This window comes from Pipistrellus kuhlii, unplaced genomic scaffold (assembly GCF_014108245.1).
Source record: "Pipistrellus kuhlii isolate mPipKuh1 unplaced genomic scaffold, mPipKuh1.p scaffold_m20_p_7, whole genome shotgun sequence".
In the NCBI taxonomy this organism is placed as follows: Eukaryota; Metazoa; Chordata; class Mammalia; order Chiroptera; family Vespertilionidae; genus Pipistrellus; species Pipistrellus kuhlii.
In genome coordinates, this window is record NW_023425573.1 from 69,252,179 (window position 1) to 69,269,703 (window position 17,525).

A 17,525-nucleotide genomic window follows, 5' to 3' on the forward strand; every position below is an offset into this window, starting at 1 on the left:
TTTTCTTCTTGTCTGATCACTATGGCTAGCACTTCTAGTACTATGTCAAACAGGAGTGGTGAAAGTGGGCATCCTGTCTTGTTCATGTTCTTAGGAGAAATTGTTTTATTTTTTGGCTATTGAGTATGATGTTTGAATGTATGTTTGTCATATAAGGCTTTTATTATATTGTGGCCACACTTACAGCGTGGTCCTGTGACCTGTGGTTGGGTCCACTGGGTTGCACTGGATGATCTGTCCTGTGCCAGGTGTTGAGTGTGTACCAGCTGATGCCTCTGTCTGGGCGGGTATGGAGGGCACGCCTGGGCTGTGGCTCTGCACTGGGGTTCATGTTGGGCTGGGCAGGGGTACCCCTGGCTTGTACTCAACAGCATGAGGACTTGAAGTGCAGGATCCTAGGGCACTGGGTCTGGGCTCTGGTAAGAAGGCACAGCTCAGGAAATCCCTTTGGCTTACATTCACTGTAGACATCTGGGAATCATGGGGTGGTACTTCACTGTTCACTGTCAGGGCATGGTAGTGGTTTCACGTGAGTTATGGCTGGCAAGCAGCTCCCTGCACCAGTCTGGGTGTGGTGTCCGAGGTCAATCTGGTGATTGGTGTGACTGTGTTCCTGGCATCCTTTACTCCACTCTACAGGATGGCGTGGGCTCTGTGCCAAAGCCACCACGGTCTAGGAGTGCCCGCTGCAGTAGAAGGAGCTCACTATCTAGAAGAACCCAATCAGTCCCCGGGTCTCCTGGGTTATCTAACTCTCCCTCACTCACCACAAACACACACCACATGTCTACACATGCCCCTCTCACTCCTATACTCTGTCACACCCTCTCCTTCCCTGCCATTCTGTCAACCGCCATGTTCCCAAGCCTCAGTTTTCTCTTTGAACAAAAGGCCCACCCTTCACCTGGCTAGCTGGCCAACCTGCATCACTCTGCCAAAACCAGAGTCACGCTCCAGGTCCGTGAAATACCAGCTCATAGCCTGCATTGGCAACTCCTCCTTCGAAGGATGTAAAATGGCTTTTGTGTTTTCTGTAATCTCAGTACTCATACTTAATCTATTTTATTCTGAATCATTTCCAGTTTTTTCATATAATATTTAGGCACCATGTCTAGACACTTTAGATATATGTGTGTATTTGTGTTTAGTAAATTCTTGTTATCTGTAGATGCTATATTTGTGAATTCATCTACCTCCTAAATTTATTTTCACTCCCCAAAATCAACACTTGCCTGATGACATGTTTATATACTTCATCATGTATCTTTAAAAAAATAAGTTAAATATTTTTGAAACCTCCAAAGCATCTTCGTGAGCAGTTTGAAAGCCAGTTCTTGTTTTCCTCTATGCTAATATTATTTTCTAAGTAGATTGTATAATGCCTAGAGGTTAAGGATCTTATCTCTTTTGCTTCTGTATTTGCAAATGATCTTAGGTCAGTGCTGAATATAAAGGAGTCACTGATCATTGATAATTCCTTTAGCCCCGTGGTTGGCAAACTGCGGCTCTCGAGCCACATGCAGCTCTTTGGCCCCTTGAGTGTGGCTCTTCCACAAAATACCATAGCATGGGCAAGTCTACTTTGAAGAAGTGGTATTAGAAGAAGTTTAAGTTTAAAAAATTGGGCTCTCAAAAGAAATTTCAGTCGTTGTTCTGTTGATATTTGGCTCTGTTGACTAATGAATTTGCCAACCACTGCTTTAGCCCACAATTGTCATCCAGCTGTGGATTTAATAAGGATTTCTGCAGCATCGTGGTAAAAATCAGTGTAATGATGTTTGGTAGCATCAGGGTCTGGATGTACCTACAAAATGGATGACATTTTTTCCCCATATGATATTCTCTTGACATTTCTTTTTTCCCTTGAAAACAAGAGCCAGTGGTAAGGCTCAGATTAACACTTCTCAGCTTCCCAAAACTGCCAGGGACAAGGTTGAGTGAGGTGCTTCCAGCAGGGAGGTAAGACAAGATAATCACACTTTCTGTCTGCCTTAAGGCTGTACTATGTATCCTGAAGTGCTAGAAAAGGGACAAAGGGGTCCTTAAGAGCTGTGTCATTACTAAGACAAAGATACTCATTGGTTTCCACATAGAATTCTGATTTCTAAGAATTCACTAGCACACTGATTTTTCTCGAATATTCCCCTTAAGTTAATTAAATGGCTTTCTGTCCAATGAATTTAATAATTCTTTTTTGAGGAGCTCAGATGTTCAGAAATCAAGGAATGAAGGTTGATTTATCCATGCCCAGCATAAAGCACAGCTGAGTTCCATGGTGCGAATAGAAATGGATTAACTGCAGGACTCCACGGCTTTGTTGGTGAGGCCACTTCCCTGGCTGGGCAGAGGGTGAACGTATTCAGAGGTGGTGACCCAATGGCTTGGACCTTCCAGGATTCATTAAACAATGGTCACTAACATAAGCACACTCAGAATTTGTTTAGCAAAACAAGTCTCTACCTCAGCCACAGAAAGAATACAAAAGCAATAGGGAGATTTCATAATGTCCAACCATAGACTCGTGCTTATCTGTCAGCGGGGTTATTGCCAACAAGGATTCTCTGTTGCTCCAGGAAACGCTGTCAGAAGATGAGAGAAAACACAAAGAAGCTTTGGAAGATCTTCACATGGCAGTCGATGAAGACTCCAGGAGCGAGAGCAGCAGTGCAGACGAGGGCAAAGAGAAGACCAAACTGCTGTTGGAAAGGCTCAAAGCTCTAGAGGTAAGAAATGAGACCACTTTTACACATTTAAAGAAAAATAGTGCTCTGCTTCTTTTATTGACACTGGTTTTGAATGAGTATAAACATTCCCTTCTCAATTCTGAGTTCCCTACACTAATAGGATCCAGTCTCTCCCATTGTGATTCCTCTGTCAGTGATTAGCTGTCATCATCTGCAGACTCCTGGCCTAGTGACTGAGATTGCATTGCCTTACAAAGAGTGCACTGGACAATGATTCACTTTAGATTCGATTCAGCCTTCACACTGGATCAGGTGCCCTAATATAAAAGGAAGAGACTTTTCAATATTTCACTTCATTTACCCAATACCTAATGTAATGAATGAATGAGTGAGTGAATTAATAAGTGTCCAATACTATGTAAGGATGATTGTAAAAGAAAAAAAATTTAAGCAGAACCATTATTTCCCCCCCCCCAAAAAATATGCAGAAGTTCACTATGTAAAACATGAAAGTAGGGATGAAAAATTAGCTAATGGGTGCTTGAGGGAGGTTTTTGAACCCTGACAATCCTCCAAAACACGTTTGAAAATGCTGGGCTATTGTTTAATGGCATTTGACTTCACTTTAAGTCTTAATTCCTAAATGTGTATTGCAGTCCTCAAAGAACATTTCAGGTATCAGGTCTTGGTAGGGATTATACAGCTGAAAGGTTCAGTAAAGATGCATTTTTCTATGAGCAGGCTCATATTCTTTTAATGAGCTTTCTTTTAGCATGTAGAACTGAGACATAATTACTTTTAAGCAAAGACTATGGGTAGCCCATCTCTTCTTAAACTAGAAACAAGAGGCCTTCAGAATCCCCAAAATGTAGTTCTCCGGTTGGGTCTGCAGAATTCTGGAATCTCCAGGAAGGTGAGGAAATAAGATTGGAGACATCTTGTTTTCTATGGTTGGTTCCTGAAATCTTGTCTTGAATCCATCACATATTCTACAGTGGGCATCCTGCTCTCTTCACTCCAATTTCCTCGGCAATTGTAAAGCAAAATTGTTAAGAGTATGGACTTTGGAACCAGATTCCCAGGGTTTGGTTTGAATTCCAGTTGTACTACTTTCTAGTTTTGAAACCTTGGGCAAGTTAACTAGGCTGTCTGTGCCTCTGTTTCTTCAAATGCAAAAATGGGGCTAATAGAAACTTACTTACAGGGAAATAATGAGGATGCGATGACTTAATATTTGCACAGCTGTGCCTGGCATAGGGGCTCTTCTGTCCACCTACTTCAAGCTGCCTGCCATTCCTTAACTCATTTTTTCCTATTCATCTGACACAATGATCAATTAAACAACTATGAATGGAAAACTTCAGCCAGGTAGGTAGGTCAAGCAAATGGTATCACACACGGCAGAAGAGAGGGCAGCTTAAGGAACCTCGGCCGCTCTCCTTGGGCAAACGGCCAGGAATCACTCCTTTCTCCCCAAAGGTTCCCATACTTTTTTTCATTTTTAAGATAGTTGCTGTGAACAGTGGGAAAACCTTCTCAAGGACTACTGAGGTTCTGTCTGAGAGTTTAGGGAAACTTAGAGCTTTGTCTTCAGGATGACTTCACTCGATTGAACAATGGGGTGATTGGATATTACAAGTTTACTTCCCTAGAACCACCTACTTAAATGGGTAGTTTTACTTACGATTACAGTAAAAAGCGATCCTCATCTACCTATTAGTCACTGAAAAGACTTTGTGAATAACATCAAGAACTATTTAAAAAATTAATTTCTGGTGATGCATATTTCCTAAGCCCATGCTGAGTAAAACAGAAGCAGTATTTTTTTGTACTTTCACAGAGATCTTTATACTTCAGGCAACAGTGCTTACATCCAGCATTAGTTGGATGTAATGTATGATATTTCTAAGTGCCATTAAGCCCCACAATTTTAATTCACAAATCTATTTTATTTTCTAAGTTAATTTCCTCCCGGCAGAGTGTTACCGCTTGTTTTCTAAAATGCTTTGCTCAATCTTTTTGTTGTTGTTTCTTTCTTTTTTTTTTTTTTTTACATCAAGCAACCTACATGGCTACCTTTTCGCTTTGTTCCATCTTAAGTATATTCTCTCCGAGCTCCCAAATATCTTACTGTTGTCTATTTGAACAACTCGTAAAAAGAGATCTTCATTAAATATATGCAATATATGTATACACACACACATATAATCACACACATATATATATCTCATCCAATTTTTATATGAATTTCATATTACTTTATTTTTAAAAAATTAACTGTATGTGCTTTCTGTATAATGATTTGCAATGATTGTGTGAAAATAGTGTTCATTCTGGCAGACCACATTCAGGTCCAGCCACAGAGACCCACACAGATTTATGCACTTCAACAAAGGGTTACTCTGGAAGATTGCAGGGACAATAAATAGAATTCTTCAAAATTCCTTGGGAAAATTATGATGTTATACAGCAAGATTTTAGACAACCAAAAATATACTTGTCATTGGTGTGTTTTTGAAACAACCATCTATGTGTGCTCTGACCTCTTGGGCCTCTATCGTGGCAGGAGGCACAGAGGAATGGTCTTCTGAGCGATAGGGAGCAGCCCACCTTAATTCCTGCTCCCCAAACAGGTCTCAAGAAGGTGAAAAAGCAGAGGAGATGCTGCGTTAACTTCTAATAATACCATATTCTTGATTAATATCAGGAAAATATTTTAAAACAACCAAAGTTGAGGAGCCTCTGTCTTCGAGAATTAACTAAATTTATCCAAGCAAAGCATCCCCCACTGAGGAAAGTGTAGTGGCACCCCTGCTCCAGAATGTTCTTTCTCGTGGGCCTTCCTGGGGCTGAATTCCTACTTGCACTCTAAATCCTTCTTTCTTATTCCCAGCCTCATGTAAAACAAAGCCCTCTTTACTCATTTTTTTCCCCACCCAAATGCAATCCCTCAAAGGATAGGTGATCCTGGAAGAATATTCGAAAGGCTAAGGGCTTTGAACTTTGTCTTTAGATGGCTCTGTTTTCCCTAAGTCCTTTGGGGCAGGACATTTCATGCTTGCCCTTCTCAGTCCCCAGCCTTTTACCCTAAAGCACAGCTAGCTCTTTCCCACTTGTTCTCTCTCTCTCTCAGCAAGTTCCCCATCATTTACTGAGCAGAGATTTTTGGGTTCCTGTATTCTACTCACGGTGTCATTCCATTCCACTCACAGAGCTCACCAAAGTATTTGCTAAAGAAGACATTTACCTCCCAAAAAAGAACTCTAGGGCCAGCAGTCAAAATAATATTAATAAAACACACATGCACACATATTTTTTTTCCTCTTCATAGCAGTTGTTTTCTCTACTCAGTGTCTTGGTTTCAGTAATTTTCAGTTGTTCGTAAAGAAGAGAAGGCCACTTACTCTCACCTCCCAGCAACGACTTCTCCAGGGACTAAATTATATTAGTTTAGGATCCTGATATCTGGTGGAGAAACCATTTGGTGTGTTTATATTTCTGCCATAAGGGACCCAATGGGTGATACGGATGCCACTTGAACTCATTTTCTATAATTTTTTAAGCATTAGGTTCTTTTTTTAAATTTATTTAGAGTGTCAGTCTGCTATTTCAGAGACTTTACTCATAATAAAGCTCATCATTTTTAACATGCTGCAGGTCGCATCTATCAAAGACCCTTTCACCTTTGACCTCATCCCACAAGGGTCTTTCAGATTTGACCTCCACAATGGAATGACTTAACCTTGTGCCTTCTCAGCTCTCGATTCCTGGGCTTGGGCTTCAGGCCAGAATGCTCACGGCATGTCCCTTGAAATATAGAATTTGTTGTCTCCAGGTCCCTTTCCTGAATCTCTCTCAGACCTTTCTCCCTACTCATTGACCAGCTTTATACCTGAGTAGAAATCAAGATGAAATTCTCTTACCTCACTCTCAACTCCAATGGCATCTCTGGTTCCTAGACTCTTGCCAAGGGGAAGAAGAGGCCTAAGACCACCTGGGACTTCTCAGCCTCCAGGTAGATGCTGATGTTTTGGATACAGCCTCAGGTCAGAAGAACTTGGCTTCTTATAGGGAAACACCTATTTTGTGCAGAAAAATATGGTCATTAGATGTGCTAAAGTAAATAAGAGCATTTTCTACCCAATTTCACCTTCCCATGAAAGTATAACAATTAAAATGCTAAGTGTAAGCATTTCTGTTAATCAGTAATTACTGTTTAGAATGAGGTATCTTAAAATAGTAATTCTCAAACCTGGCTGCACATCACAATGACATGATGAGTTTGTAGTTGATAGATATTTATTTAATACCTTCTATGGGATAAACACTGTTAGGCATTAGTATTAGAACTCCAACCCCAGTGTACAGAGTCAACATACATATTTAATAAAATAATAAATAATAAAACAAGGAAAATAGATAATTAATTGCCTCTGAATATGAAAAATTAGCTGATATAGTAACAGGAGAGTGGGGATGGAAACGAGAGATATTTACCTCCAATGACCTCTGATACTGGGCCAGTTGAGTACAATCTACACTTATAAAAGAGAAACATGCAAATTGACCATCCCTCCACTACACCCACCAGTCAGTCAGAGTGAGTATGCAAATTAACCCAACAAAGATGGTGGTTAATTTGCATATGCATGCACAGAGCAAAAACTGAAGACAGTGTAGAAGGAAGCCAAGTGCTGAAGAAGGGAGTGAAGCTGCAGAGAAGCTAGCGAGGTGGCAGAGATAGGAGGGAAGCAAGCCCCAGAAACTTTGAGTAACTTGCTCAAGGTTACATAGTAAATAAGAGAATCAGGATCTGAACTCCAGTTGTATGGTTAAGCTATGCATTGCTGGTAAGAAATGGTCAAGTAAGAATACATTTTAGAAGTGAGGCCTGGAATTATTGATGGATTGGATGTGGAATATAATAAAAAGTGAGAAATCAGGGGTGACTTCTAATTTTTGTCTTAGCAATTATGTGGGGTTGTACCAAATTTCTGAGGGAGGCTAGGCTTTGAAGAGAGGTGTCTTGCAGAAAGGAATTCTATATAATAAAAGGCTAATATACAAATTGTCCCTTCAACTGGGAGTTTGACCAGAAGTTTGACCAGGGATCAGGGCCAACCGTCCTACCTCCCACATCTCCTCCCCACAGCCAACCAGGTCCAATTTGCCCAGATCAGGGTGGGCAGGCCAGACCCCACCCATGCACAAATTTGTGCACCAGGCCTCTAGTGTATAATAATCAGGGTGGCTTTTTTATGTATTTTGAGATACCTATTAAACATTCAAGTGATGATGTTCCATATGCAGTTTGATATCCAAGGCCAAGGTCAAGGTTAGAGATATGGATTTGAGAGTCATCAGCATATAGATGACAGCCTATGTTGTGGGACTTAATAAGGCCACATCAGAAATAAGTGTCAATGTGGACCTTAAGAGGGCAGAGCACAGACCCCCTGGTTGGCCATGAAGAAGAAGAGCCAGCCAATGAGACTGGGGAAAATCAGTTCCTATGGTGGCAGGAAAATCAGAAAGCTGGAGGTGTCAGAGAAGCGTGCAGAAGAAAGTGTTTCAAAGGCAGCCTTGAGGAATGCTGCTAAGAGAATAAGAACGATGAAGCACAGAATTCCTCATTGGTTCAGAAAGAATGGACCAGCTGAAAACTTGAGAACAACCATTTTTTGCTTGGAGTGGGTAGGAAGGTTGGAGACAGCATGTACAGGCGGCAAGTTGAAGAGTTTTCCTACAATTGAACTGATATAGGGAGAGTCATGCAGTTACTGGCAGCCCTAGGCCCCCAGAAAAGGTGTTACCAGACAGTCCCCTGAGTCCGAAGACTGCCACCATCTCAGTTCTTGTCCTGCTTGTATAAAGGAGTGATGCCAGATGATTGCATTGTGATAAAGGCAATTTATTTAAAATTAAAGCATGCACATTTATTAAAGAAGGAAGACAAATCTATACATTTGGCTTATGAATTGCAGATAGCCTCTCAGCTAATCTGAAGAGTGAGTTGGGTGGAGATTTAAGGTGTTATATACCCTCCTGTCTGTAGGTTGCAAAAGTCCTCCCTTGAATATCTTGATAATAGTTGAATTCCCAAGGTCCCTTCCCAGAATTCATGAGAAGCACCTGGCAATTTTATTTTGCCAAGCCTCAAGACTTCTGGCTTCTCTGGTAGGGAATAAAAACAATAAGGAAAACTGCCCTTTTTTCCCTTTCCCCTCCACCCCTACTTTCCTGCATTCTCTCCTTAGGGAGGATTTTAACCATTTGCTCTCACATGTCCTTGCCTGGGGAAGATAGTGGCTTGTTAATTACAAGCTGGCCTAAAGTTGCCCACACTGTTTGGCCTTATTTTAACTTCCCTGCCTCAGTTTCCCTATTCCTCCTGCGCTGGAATTTTTCCAGCTTTTCACCGTCCTGAACAATACCTGAAGAAAGACATAACACATGAGAAGCTCTTTTACAAAGACAGGCGACATTAGGGCATGCTAGTGTACTAATGTGAGTGGTCCGTGCAAAGGGAGAAATCCAATATGCAAGAGAAAGACATATAAATGTACCAGTGAAATATGCGAGCAGAAAGAGGGATGAAACAGAACTTCTAGAAATTGAGATGCCTGAAGACAACCTGGGAAATTCCAAGTCTGTAGGTCCAAGATGAAGGACCAAACGTGTTTTCATAAAAATAAAAATAATAATAATAATAAAAAAATAATAATAATAATAAAATGCAGGTGATTCTGGTGCACAACCCGGATTGAGGGCCAGGAGACGGCACGCAGAGGGGTATTCATCGCTTCTCCAACACCCTAGGTCTAGCTCAGCTCAGCTCAGTTTAATCTCAGCTTTCTCTGCCCCTAGTCTTCAGTAGGACTTTTCCTGAACTTCAAACGTAGATGCACATGCCCTTCCCACACTTGCTCATGCCAGAGATCTTCTGTGCTTGAGAAAAGCTTGTAGTCAGCAGTGCTCTGAGCCGCCCCCCCCTCCCCCCCCCCCCCGCCTCTGATGGCTCTTGACATGCTGAGGGATAATACATGCCCGGGTTTGGCTTAGGCTGCTGGCAGATGAGAGAAGCGGTCTAACTTCTTAGCATTCCTGACTGACTTGGCTTGTTCTTCCTCTCCCCTTTATCCTCCCCAATTCTGAGGAAATGTAAAAATTAAATAAATAAAAACTTAAAGTTCTAAATCAGCAGGTGGTAGTCTGAATAGAAATCCTTAATGGTTTCCTTCTATTCCTTAGAGTCTATGACAGCTTGCTGACAGGTAATTTCAGACATGCCTGTCTTGAGGTATCAGGTGTACATCTTCCTCCTGATCCCCCTGATTAGTTTGTATCCAACTGTGGGTCACCTGGCAACAGCCACTGCATTAGGATTAGAGACAAAACTCTTTTTTGTTGTTAAAAATCCCTTCCTATGTCAGTATGTAACTCTATACTAGCAATTTTCTGATTAGAAAAGTGGTAAATAGTCACCTTGTAGAAAATTAGGAAAATATAAGGAAATTGGTAAATTGTAATTAACACCAAGCAAAACTGTATTTATATGACCAGTCATTTTTATCCTCTGTTGTAATTAATTAAACTAGGAAAGGACAAAATACTACTTTATACAGTTTAGTAGCTTGCTCTTTAATTTAACATATAAAAGTGATTCCCCCATGTTCCTCAGTGCTCCTTAAAATAGGATTTAGTGGCTGTGTAGAAAGGTACAAATGGATACTGCGTACCATTTATTTAACCCCTTTGTGTTGGCTACTAAGGTTGGTGACTCTTTTCATCATTGTATTGCTGATAAGCATCTATGTCCATAAGCCCTTATACACAAATTTTTGTTTATTTATTTTTAAATATATTTTTATTGATTTCAGAGAGAAAGGGAGAGGGAGAGAGAGATAGAAACATCAATGATGAGAGAGAATCATTGATCAGCTGCCTTCTGGATGCCCCCTGCTGGGGATGGAGCCTGCAACCTGGGCATGTGCCCTTTACTGGAATCAAACCTGGGACCTTTCAGTCCACAGGCCAGACCGAAGCTCTATCCACAGAGTGAAACCAGCCTGGAGCTATACACAAATATTTAAATAAGATATTGAAAACATGATCTTTTATTAAGTTATGCGGGTAGGCAGTTTGTTTTCTTCTTACCCAGTTAAGAACCAATGGCTCTCCAAAGCTAAGAATGCCAGGAATGCCTCTGATCAGGCAGCCCAGTTAGGGGAAAAACACCCAAATCACCCTCTAGGAGGCGCCATTCCTGCTCAATACAGGAGACAGTGATAGGAGTGGGGAGGGGCAACATGGGCTGCAGAAACTATGCATTTCAAAGATCTAAGTCCTGGAGAAAACTACAATGCAGGCAGTCTTGCTACTTTGTCAAGGTACTGTGATTGCTCTTTCTATGGCAAGTCAAGGATGTCCTGTTCAGATTACCCATAACATAACAAAGAGTGGTCTTATAACTAGAAATACTAATATAACGATGGATGAAGTCATGGATTAATGCAATGGTTCGGACCAAGTCAAGGGGCCTTTTCTGTCTTGCAGCTTTGCTCTCCTCTATGTTGGTGTCATTCTTAGGCAGGCTCTCTCTATGCGTTGGCAAAGTTGCCAACCAGGAGCTTCTAATTCTGTACCCACTGATCAGCAGGTAAAGGTTGTATCTATTTCCTTGTGATTCCATCCAAAGTACCAGACTGCAGAGAGGATGTCAGGCACAAGCTTGTATCTTGGCCACTGGAGGCTGGAGCATCACCCTTGACAGTCCCATCAGTTCCATGATTTACCATCGTTACTGGGTTCTAGTTATTTAAATGTCATATAACATCTAAGTAGCATCCATTCACAAAGATAGAATGTTACTTAAATGTTATCTTCTTTTTCTTCTGTGCTGTCTTCTTTTTCCCTCCCTCTCTTCTCCTCTCCTCTTTTCTTCTTCCTCTCCTCTCCTCTCCTTGTTCTCTTCCCTTCTCTCCTCCTTCCTTCCCTCCTTTTTTCCTTCCCTCCCTCCCTCATGACCCCCACTCCTTCCCTTCTCCCTTCTTGGCCATCTCTAAGCCTGGCTCCTGCTGGGTTCTGGAGTTACAAAGATCCACAGAGGATTCCTCTGCCCTTGAGACACATTGTTGGAGGGAAGACAAACATATGCTAATTTACATCATAAAAATAATGCACATTAACATTTTTAAAAATTAAAATGTATGTGCAAGGGTCATGGAGTGCCAACTAGAGATATTTTTGGCGGAGACAAGGCAATAAGAACGTACCATTTGCAGCTTCATGCAAATTTTCAGGGCACACAGTGAGAGGAAAGGCAGAAGGAGCAGAGAAGCCAAGCTTGCAGCGGCCTCATGGAGCCAGTGGTCGTGGCCAGCCGGGGCCTGGAGTACACATGCCAGAGCGAACCCGAAAGGCTTGGCCTGGCCTCTAAGTGCCTGAGCATGAGCCTCCCCATCTATCCAACACATGGGGAGAAAGAGCTAACAGCTCTTGTGGTTGAAACTCACAGAGTATATAATCACGCCTCTAATCTGTTTAGAGATGATCTTAACCGACACCCCCTGCGTTTCCACAGCACCCTGGAGCTGCGGCTCTGAGGGGCGCTTTTGCCCACCCTTACAGCATGCTGGTAAGTAACGTGGCCAGACAGACACGCCACGGGGCGGTGCAGCAGACCTGAGCCATGCAGGAAATATGTCTGGAGTGAAAGCTCCGGTCCCCATGGACTTAAGAAGCTCCTTTGGAGCATAGAAAAAATATGTATATTCCATAGATTGAAGTCCTGCCAGTCACCAACTGCCTTTGACCAGCCCTGGTTGGATTTCTGCCATCTCTTCACCATGGATGTGAGGGCATGAACCTGCCTGCCATTTAGGTGTCCCAACCATAACAGGCAGCTGAGGAGGATCCCTCCTACCCCGGGTTTTGTTAGCAGCCACAGGCTGTTTGATAGCAGCCTTTTGGCCTTCCAGCCCCCCAAGGCTTGTTCAATCGAGAATGACCTTTTTATCAGCTATGAGCGACTGCTGAGGGGAAGGGGAGAGCTCTGTGCTGTGTGAGGTCGGGGTAGGGAGCATGAGGGCCTGTGTCCGCTCTGCATGGCTGAGCCAGATGTACGTGGGAGCTTGTTAGCTATACCTCATGTGTTAGAAAAAGCCAATGTCAAGGCTTAATCTGCATAAATGTGTTACTTTGCCCTGCTCTGATTTGTGTGGGAACTTGTAAGAAAACCCCAGACCTTACAGAAGACCAATGCATCAAGGTCTAATCTCCATAAACACTCCAGGAGCGATCAAAGAAGAAAAATTAGCTATGGGCCATCATTAATTGTGCCGAAAGATAATTAGAACAAAGTGCTGTTAATTGTACGTTGGTTTAATGTTACATAGCCACTGTCTCGCTTTTTTTTTTTTTTCCACTGTGAGTATAAATTTTGATGTCAGAAAATGAAAGCTGGCTGGCTTGATTAATCAAAAGACCTACGTTTGCTTAGTTACAATCAATTAGGCATTTTAATTCTTACTCTACAAAGTATGATGAAGCCTAGTATGTCCTTAATATAATTGGAAAACAAAAAACGTCAGGTCTTGGTGTTTTTTGCATAGTAGGTGCCTGAGCGCTTCTAGATGAGACGCTTCTATGTAATGTACCCAGATGACAAGCTATGGTTCAGAAAAGCACTGTGATCGATGAGCTGCCCCTAACAGCTGTAAACCCTAACAGCTCCCCAGGAGGAATGTTCCCCAGCCTTGGGACAGGAAACAGCAGTGGCTCCAGGATGGGGTCAGGAACAAAACTCTGTTACACCTCCACTTGCTGAGTCACCCTCATCATTGGGGAAAGGCTAAGAAGTATAAGACAGTCACTCACTCTGAGTTCCGATGGCGGCCTTCGGAGGGCGATCTAATCCATTGGCATTCAGTTCATCCCCACCCTAGCGCCTCACTATGTAGGGAGGGGAAATACACAGTTTTACTTTATAACCAAAGCCCTGTGACCAAGATACCAGAGTGGATCAGGGGTTTTAAGATTTGGACGTGGGAGGGGAGATTATAAATATAAGCTATCCTGGGTATAAGAATCTCTGCAGTATTCATTTTGATAATTACTCCTATTTCAGAACTGTCTAAAGGATACCTATGTTTTTATTGTGAATTTAACTTTCTGCATGCCATGACCATGGCGTGCTGAATCACACACTGTCTCCAGTTTCCTGGCTAGGGACAGGCCACCGAGGCAGGCTCAGCCTCTCCTCCGGACCTCAGCGTCCTGTGTCCCACATCCTCAGCGGATGCAGGGGAAGGGGGGGAATCGTCTCCAGTGTAGGCTTCCACCTGCTTTCAGAAAGACGCAGCTTGTAACAGGTGCCTATTGTTTGTTTTGAAAGAACAGCATTTCAACATAGCAAAGAAGAAAGCAAAAAAAGAAGCACTTTTAAAATTACAACAAGGAGCATTATCTGTACAGAAATCTCGGATGTTTTCCTCAAGGCAGAAGCTTTTCCTTCACTTCTTATTTATAGTCCCATCCCCAGGAGTTTTCTTGGAAACATGAAAAATGCCTTTTCCCGTGACATCATTATTATTGTTGGCTTTGTATGTGCCCAGGGCCAAAATCAAATTGCTTTTGGTAATCCCATCAAATACCAGGAAGGTCGTGAAGTCATTTAGAGGAACCTGCCTCCACACATGTGGTAATTTGCGGACGTGGCTCTAGGTGAGAAGAAAAGCAGCTACAGGCAAACCAGGCAAACGATGGGCAAATGGCCCTACGTCCTCATAAAAGGGGTTCCTCAGAAACCCAGGTACCCAGAACACTCCCGGCAGGCTAGCTCTGTGAGAGAGACAAATAAGGAAACGAACAGGTTTCCTGCCCAAAAGCAATGTGTGGGTGCTGGCCGCGGTGAATGTAAATCCTTGAGCACAGACCCCGGTTATGGCCTGGTCCAATCTCAATGTCCAAACCCGACCCCAGGGCCTCGTCAGGAAACATAGAAGGCGTGCTCACAATCAAGTAGTTATTACAATAGATTAATAAGTACATATTGAATAGCACTGATGCTGTAACACATACAGCTTTGACATTTGGTGTGTTGTTTGGTAGATTCACTGGTAATACATTTTAGGGGGAAAATATAAAAATATTTATCAAATAAGCTTATGTGGTTCTTAAACGCGCTGAGCTCCCAACTCTAAAAAAGGACTTTTTCAAAGGCATTTTTAGTAAGGTATATTCTAGGAGTAAATGTACAGTGAACAGATTGAAGTTTGGTTTAAAAATTAAAATGTTTTATCCCATATTCATCTATTATAAAATGACAATTGTGGAAGAGCTAAAAGGGAGTTCTTTCTTCTTTCTTTCCTGTCATCCTTACATTCTCCTACATTAGTGGTCAACAAAGTGCAGCTTGAGAGCCACATGCGGCTCTTTGGTCCCTTGAGTGTGGCTCTTCCACAAAATACTGCGTGCAGGTGCGCACATACAGTGCGATTGAAACTTCATGGCCCAAGCAAAGTCGGTTTTCGGCTCTCAAAAGAAATTTCAATTGTTGTACTGTTGATATTTGGCTCTGTTGACTAATGAGTTTGCCGACCACTGTCCTACACTAATTTACAGACATATGCACACACACACAGGCTGCCGGGGATCCCAGAGGGGACTTTTAGTGAGTCACACGGATGATGTGGCTTCCAGACTGGTGTCCTGTTTGCTTCATCGCCGAGCCTCATCCTTCAGTTGCTTACCAGCGTCTTGGCCTCTTCCATCACTGTGGGGGTGGGAGAGGCTGGAGCGGAGTGTCTCTTGTTCCTTTCCTCCCCATGTCTCTCTCTCTTGTTTCCCCGGATTCTTGTCATCTTTAAGTTGGGATGCTAGGCCTTTTCAGTCCCTCGGTATCTTCCTTTCCTCCCACATAATGAATTACTTACAATGAATCAGCTGTTTACTTCATATGAATCTGAGTGTTTGAGGCTCTGGCCTTGAGTATTATATTTGTGCCTGGGAAGGATTCTCCACTTGCCAGGGTGCTGGTGTGGGAGGGAAGGGAGAGAAATGTTGTCCAGGGTCTGCAGTCATTTCAAACACTTCCAGAGGACAGGTGGCTACCCTTGGTCTGTGATGCTGCCTTCGGTCTCCGACTTGGTCTCCTCTCATATAGCCTCTTGTCCTCTTGTCCAGTGAGTTCATCATCATCTGTTCCCCCCACCCCCACCTAAACTCAAATTAGGTCCCCACTCTGAAACTCCGAATGGCCACTTGATGGTTTCTCCAGCTGCAGGTCAGTGAGCGGGCAGGGCTGCCAGGTCTCTGCCCACCTGCCCTGTGCAGGCAGCAGCCCCAATGCCTCTCTCCACAGCTCCTGGAGCACCTGGATGGATCCTGTTGCAATGAGCTGCAAACCTGCATACAACAAGTCACTCCTCAAACCAGTCCTCCATGCAAGGGCCCACTCTAGCCTGGACTTCTCACTTGCATTGTTGCTTCAGGAAAAGTGCAGAGAAAGTGCCCATAGAATATAGTAAATGAAGAGGTGACATAAAGATAATGAAGTTCTTATTACGATCTCCTGTCAGCCGGCAGACACTTGTCACCGCTCTCTCCCCTTCGCGTTCATTCAGGAGGCACCTGTAAGGGTACCAGAGACCTGGAGAAAGACGCTGAATGCCCCCATTTGTCTCAGATCGGGCTGATCTCAGAGTTGGTAGCAGGCTTGTGTATCTCTACTTGGGGCTAATTTCATCAAGGAAAGTATATAGGAATCATTTTCCCTGAGGAATGAGAAGTGATTCTCCTCAAAAGACACACACACAGTTGAGACCAGTGAAGGAATGCACTCTGGACATCCCCCAAATGAGATTTCCTCATGTTCTTCATCCGGGACTTTCCTTCCACAGAAACCAAGGGCCCTGACATTCCTCCCTAAGGGGGGCTTCTGGGAAACCAGGTCCAGGTAACAATTTCTGAATTCCTATTGGGCAGAGCTCACTGTGGAAGTGGAGCCTCTGCTTAAATCTCCCAGGCAGTGGACTCTGCATATGAGCAGAGTTTAAAACAGGGACAGGGACCCTGCCTCAGTGATGGCAAAGCAAGACACAGCCATCAGAGGACTAGTCTCCTTTCTGTGCTCAGACACAGGGAGCATGCACTATCTGCTGAGGTAGTAGCTTTATTTTAAACCACACTCTGCTATTAATGTTGATAAGCCAGGGCGTGGCAAAGCCCAGGGCAGACTCACCCATTTTGCATCATTTCCAGTTTGTATTTATTCTACTATCAGTACATAAATTAGCATATCTTATTTTTAAATCAGCATTGCTATGCAATGTCATTTAATGAATTTTAAACAAAATAACTAATCCATAGTTTGTGTTCTTTTTTGCTTTTTAAAAAATTTTAGAGAGAGAAGAATGGAGAGAGAGAGAGAGAATGAGAGAGAGAATGAGATACCAATTTATTGTTCAACTTATTTATGCACTCATTGGTTGATTCTTGTATGGGTATATACTCTGACCAGGGATAAAATCCACACTGCTCTAACCAACTGAGCTATCCAGCCAGGGTCCTTTTTGCTTTTTAACACCCCAAATAAAAGCTTTTCAAATACATCCCAATATTAACAACTTGAAAATTTATAATTCTTAGAGTTTTTCCCATTTGATTTATATGTTATAACATATTTAATTTGCTTTAATTTAAGGATCACCACATCTATTTGAATACATATTAAACATCAGAAACCATTCGGATCCTCTGGATAGAAGTAACCTGCTCCATGAGATTGAATTTTTATTGTATGTGTAGGAAACACCTGATAATTTATTTCAGCAATTTTGA

The 17,525-nt window shown here is 42.6% G+C and overlaps 1 protein-coding gene across 6 annotated transcripts in view; it reads left to right on the plus strand.

Annotated features, from left to right (window-relative positions):
* Positions 1–17,525, plus strand: part of NCKAP5 (NCK associated protein 5) — a 909,053-nt gene that overhangs the window by 621,185 nt on the left and 270,343 nt on the right. For all 6 annotated transcript variants that reach the window (XM_045575730.1, XM_045575732.1, XM_045575733.1 and 3 more), the window contains one exon: positions 2,574–2,723. In XM_045575730.1, the coding sequence (XP_045431686.1) occupies positions 2,574–2,723 (150 nt within the window). The remainder of the gene's footprint in view (positions 1–2,573; positions 2,724–17,525) is intronic.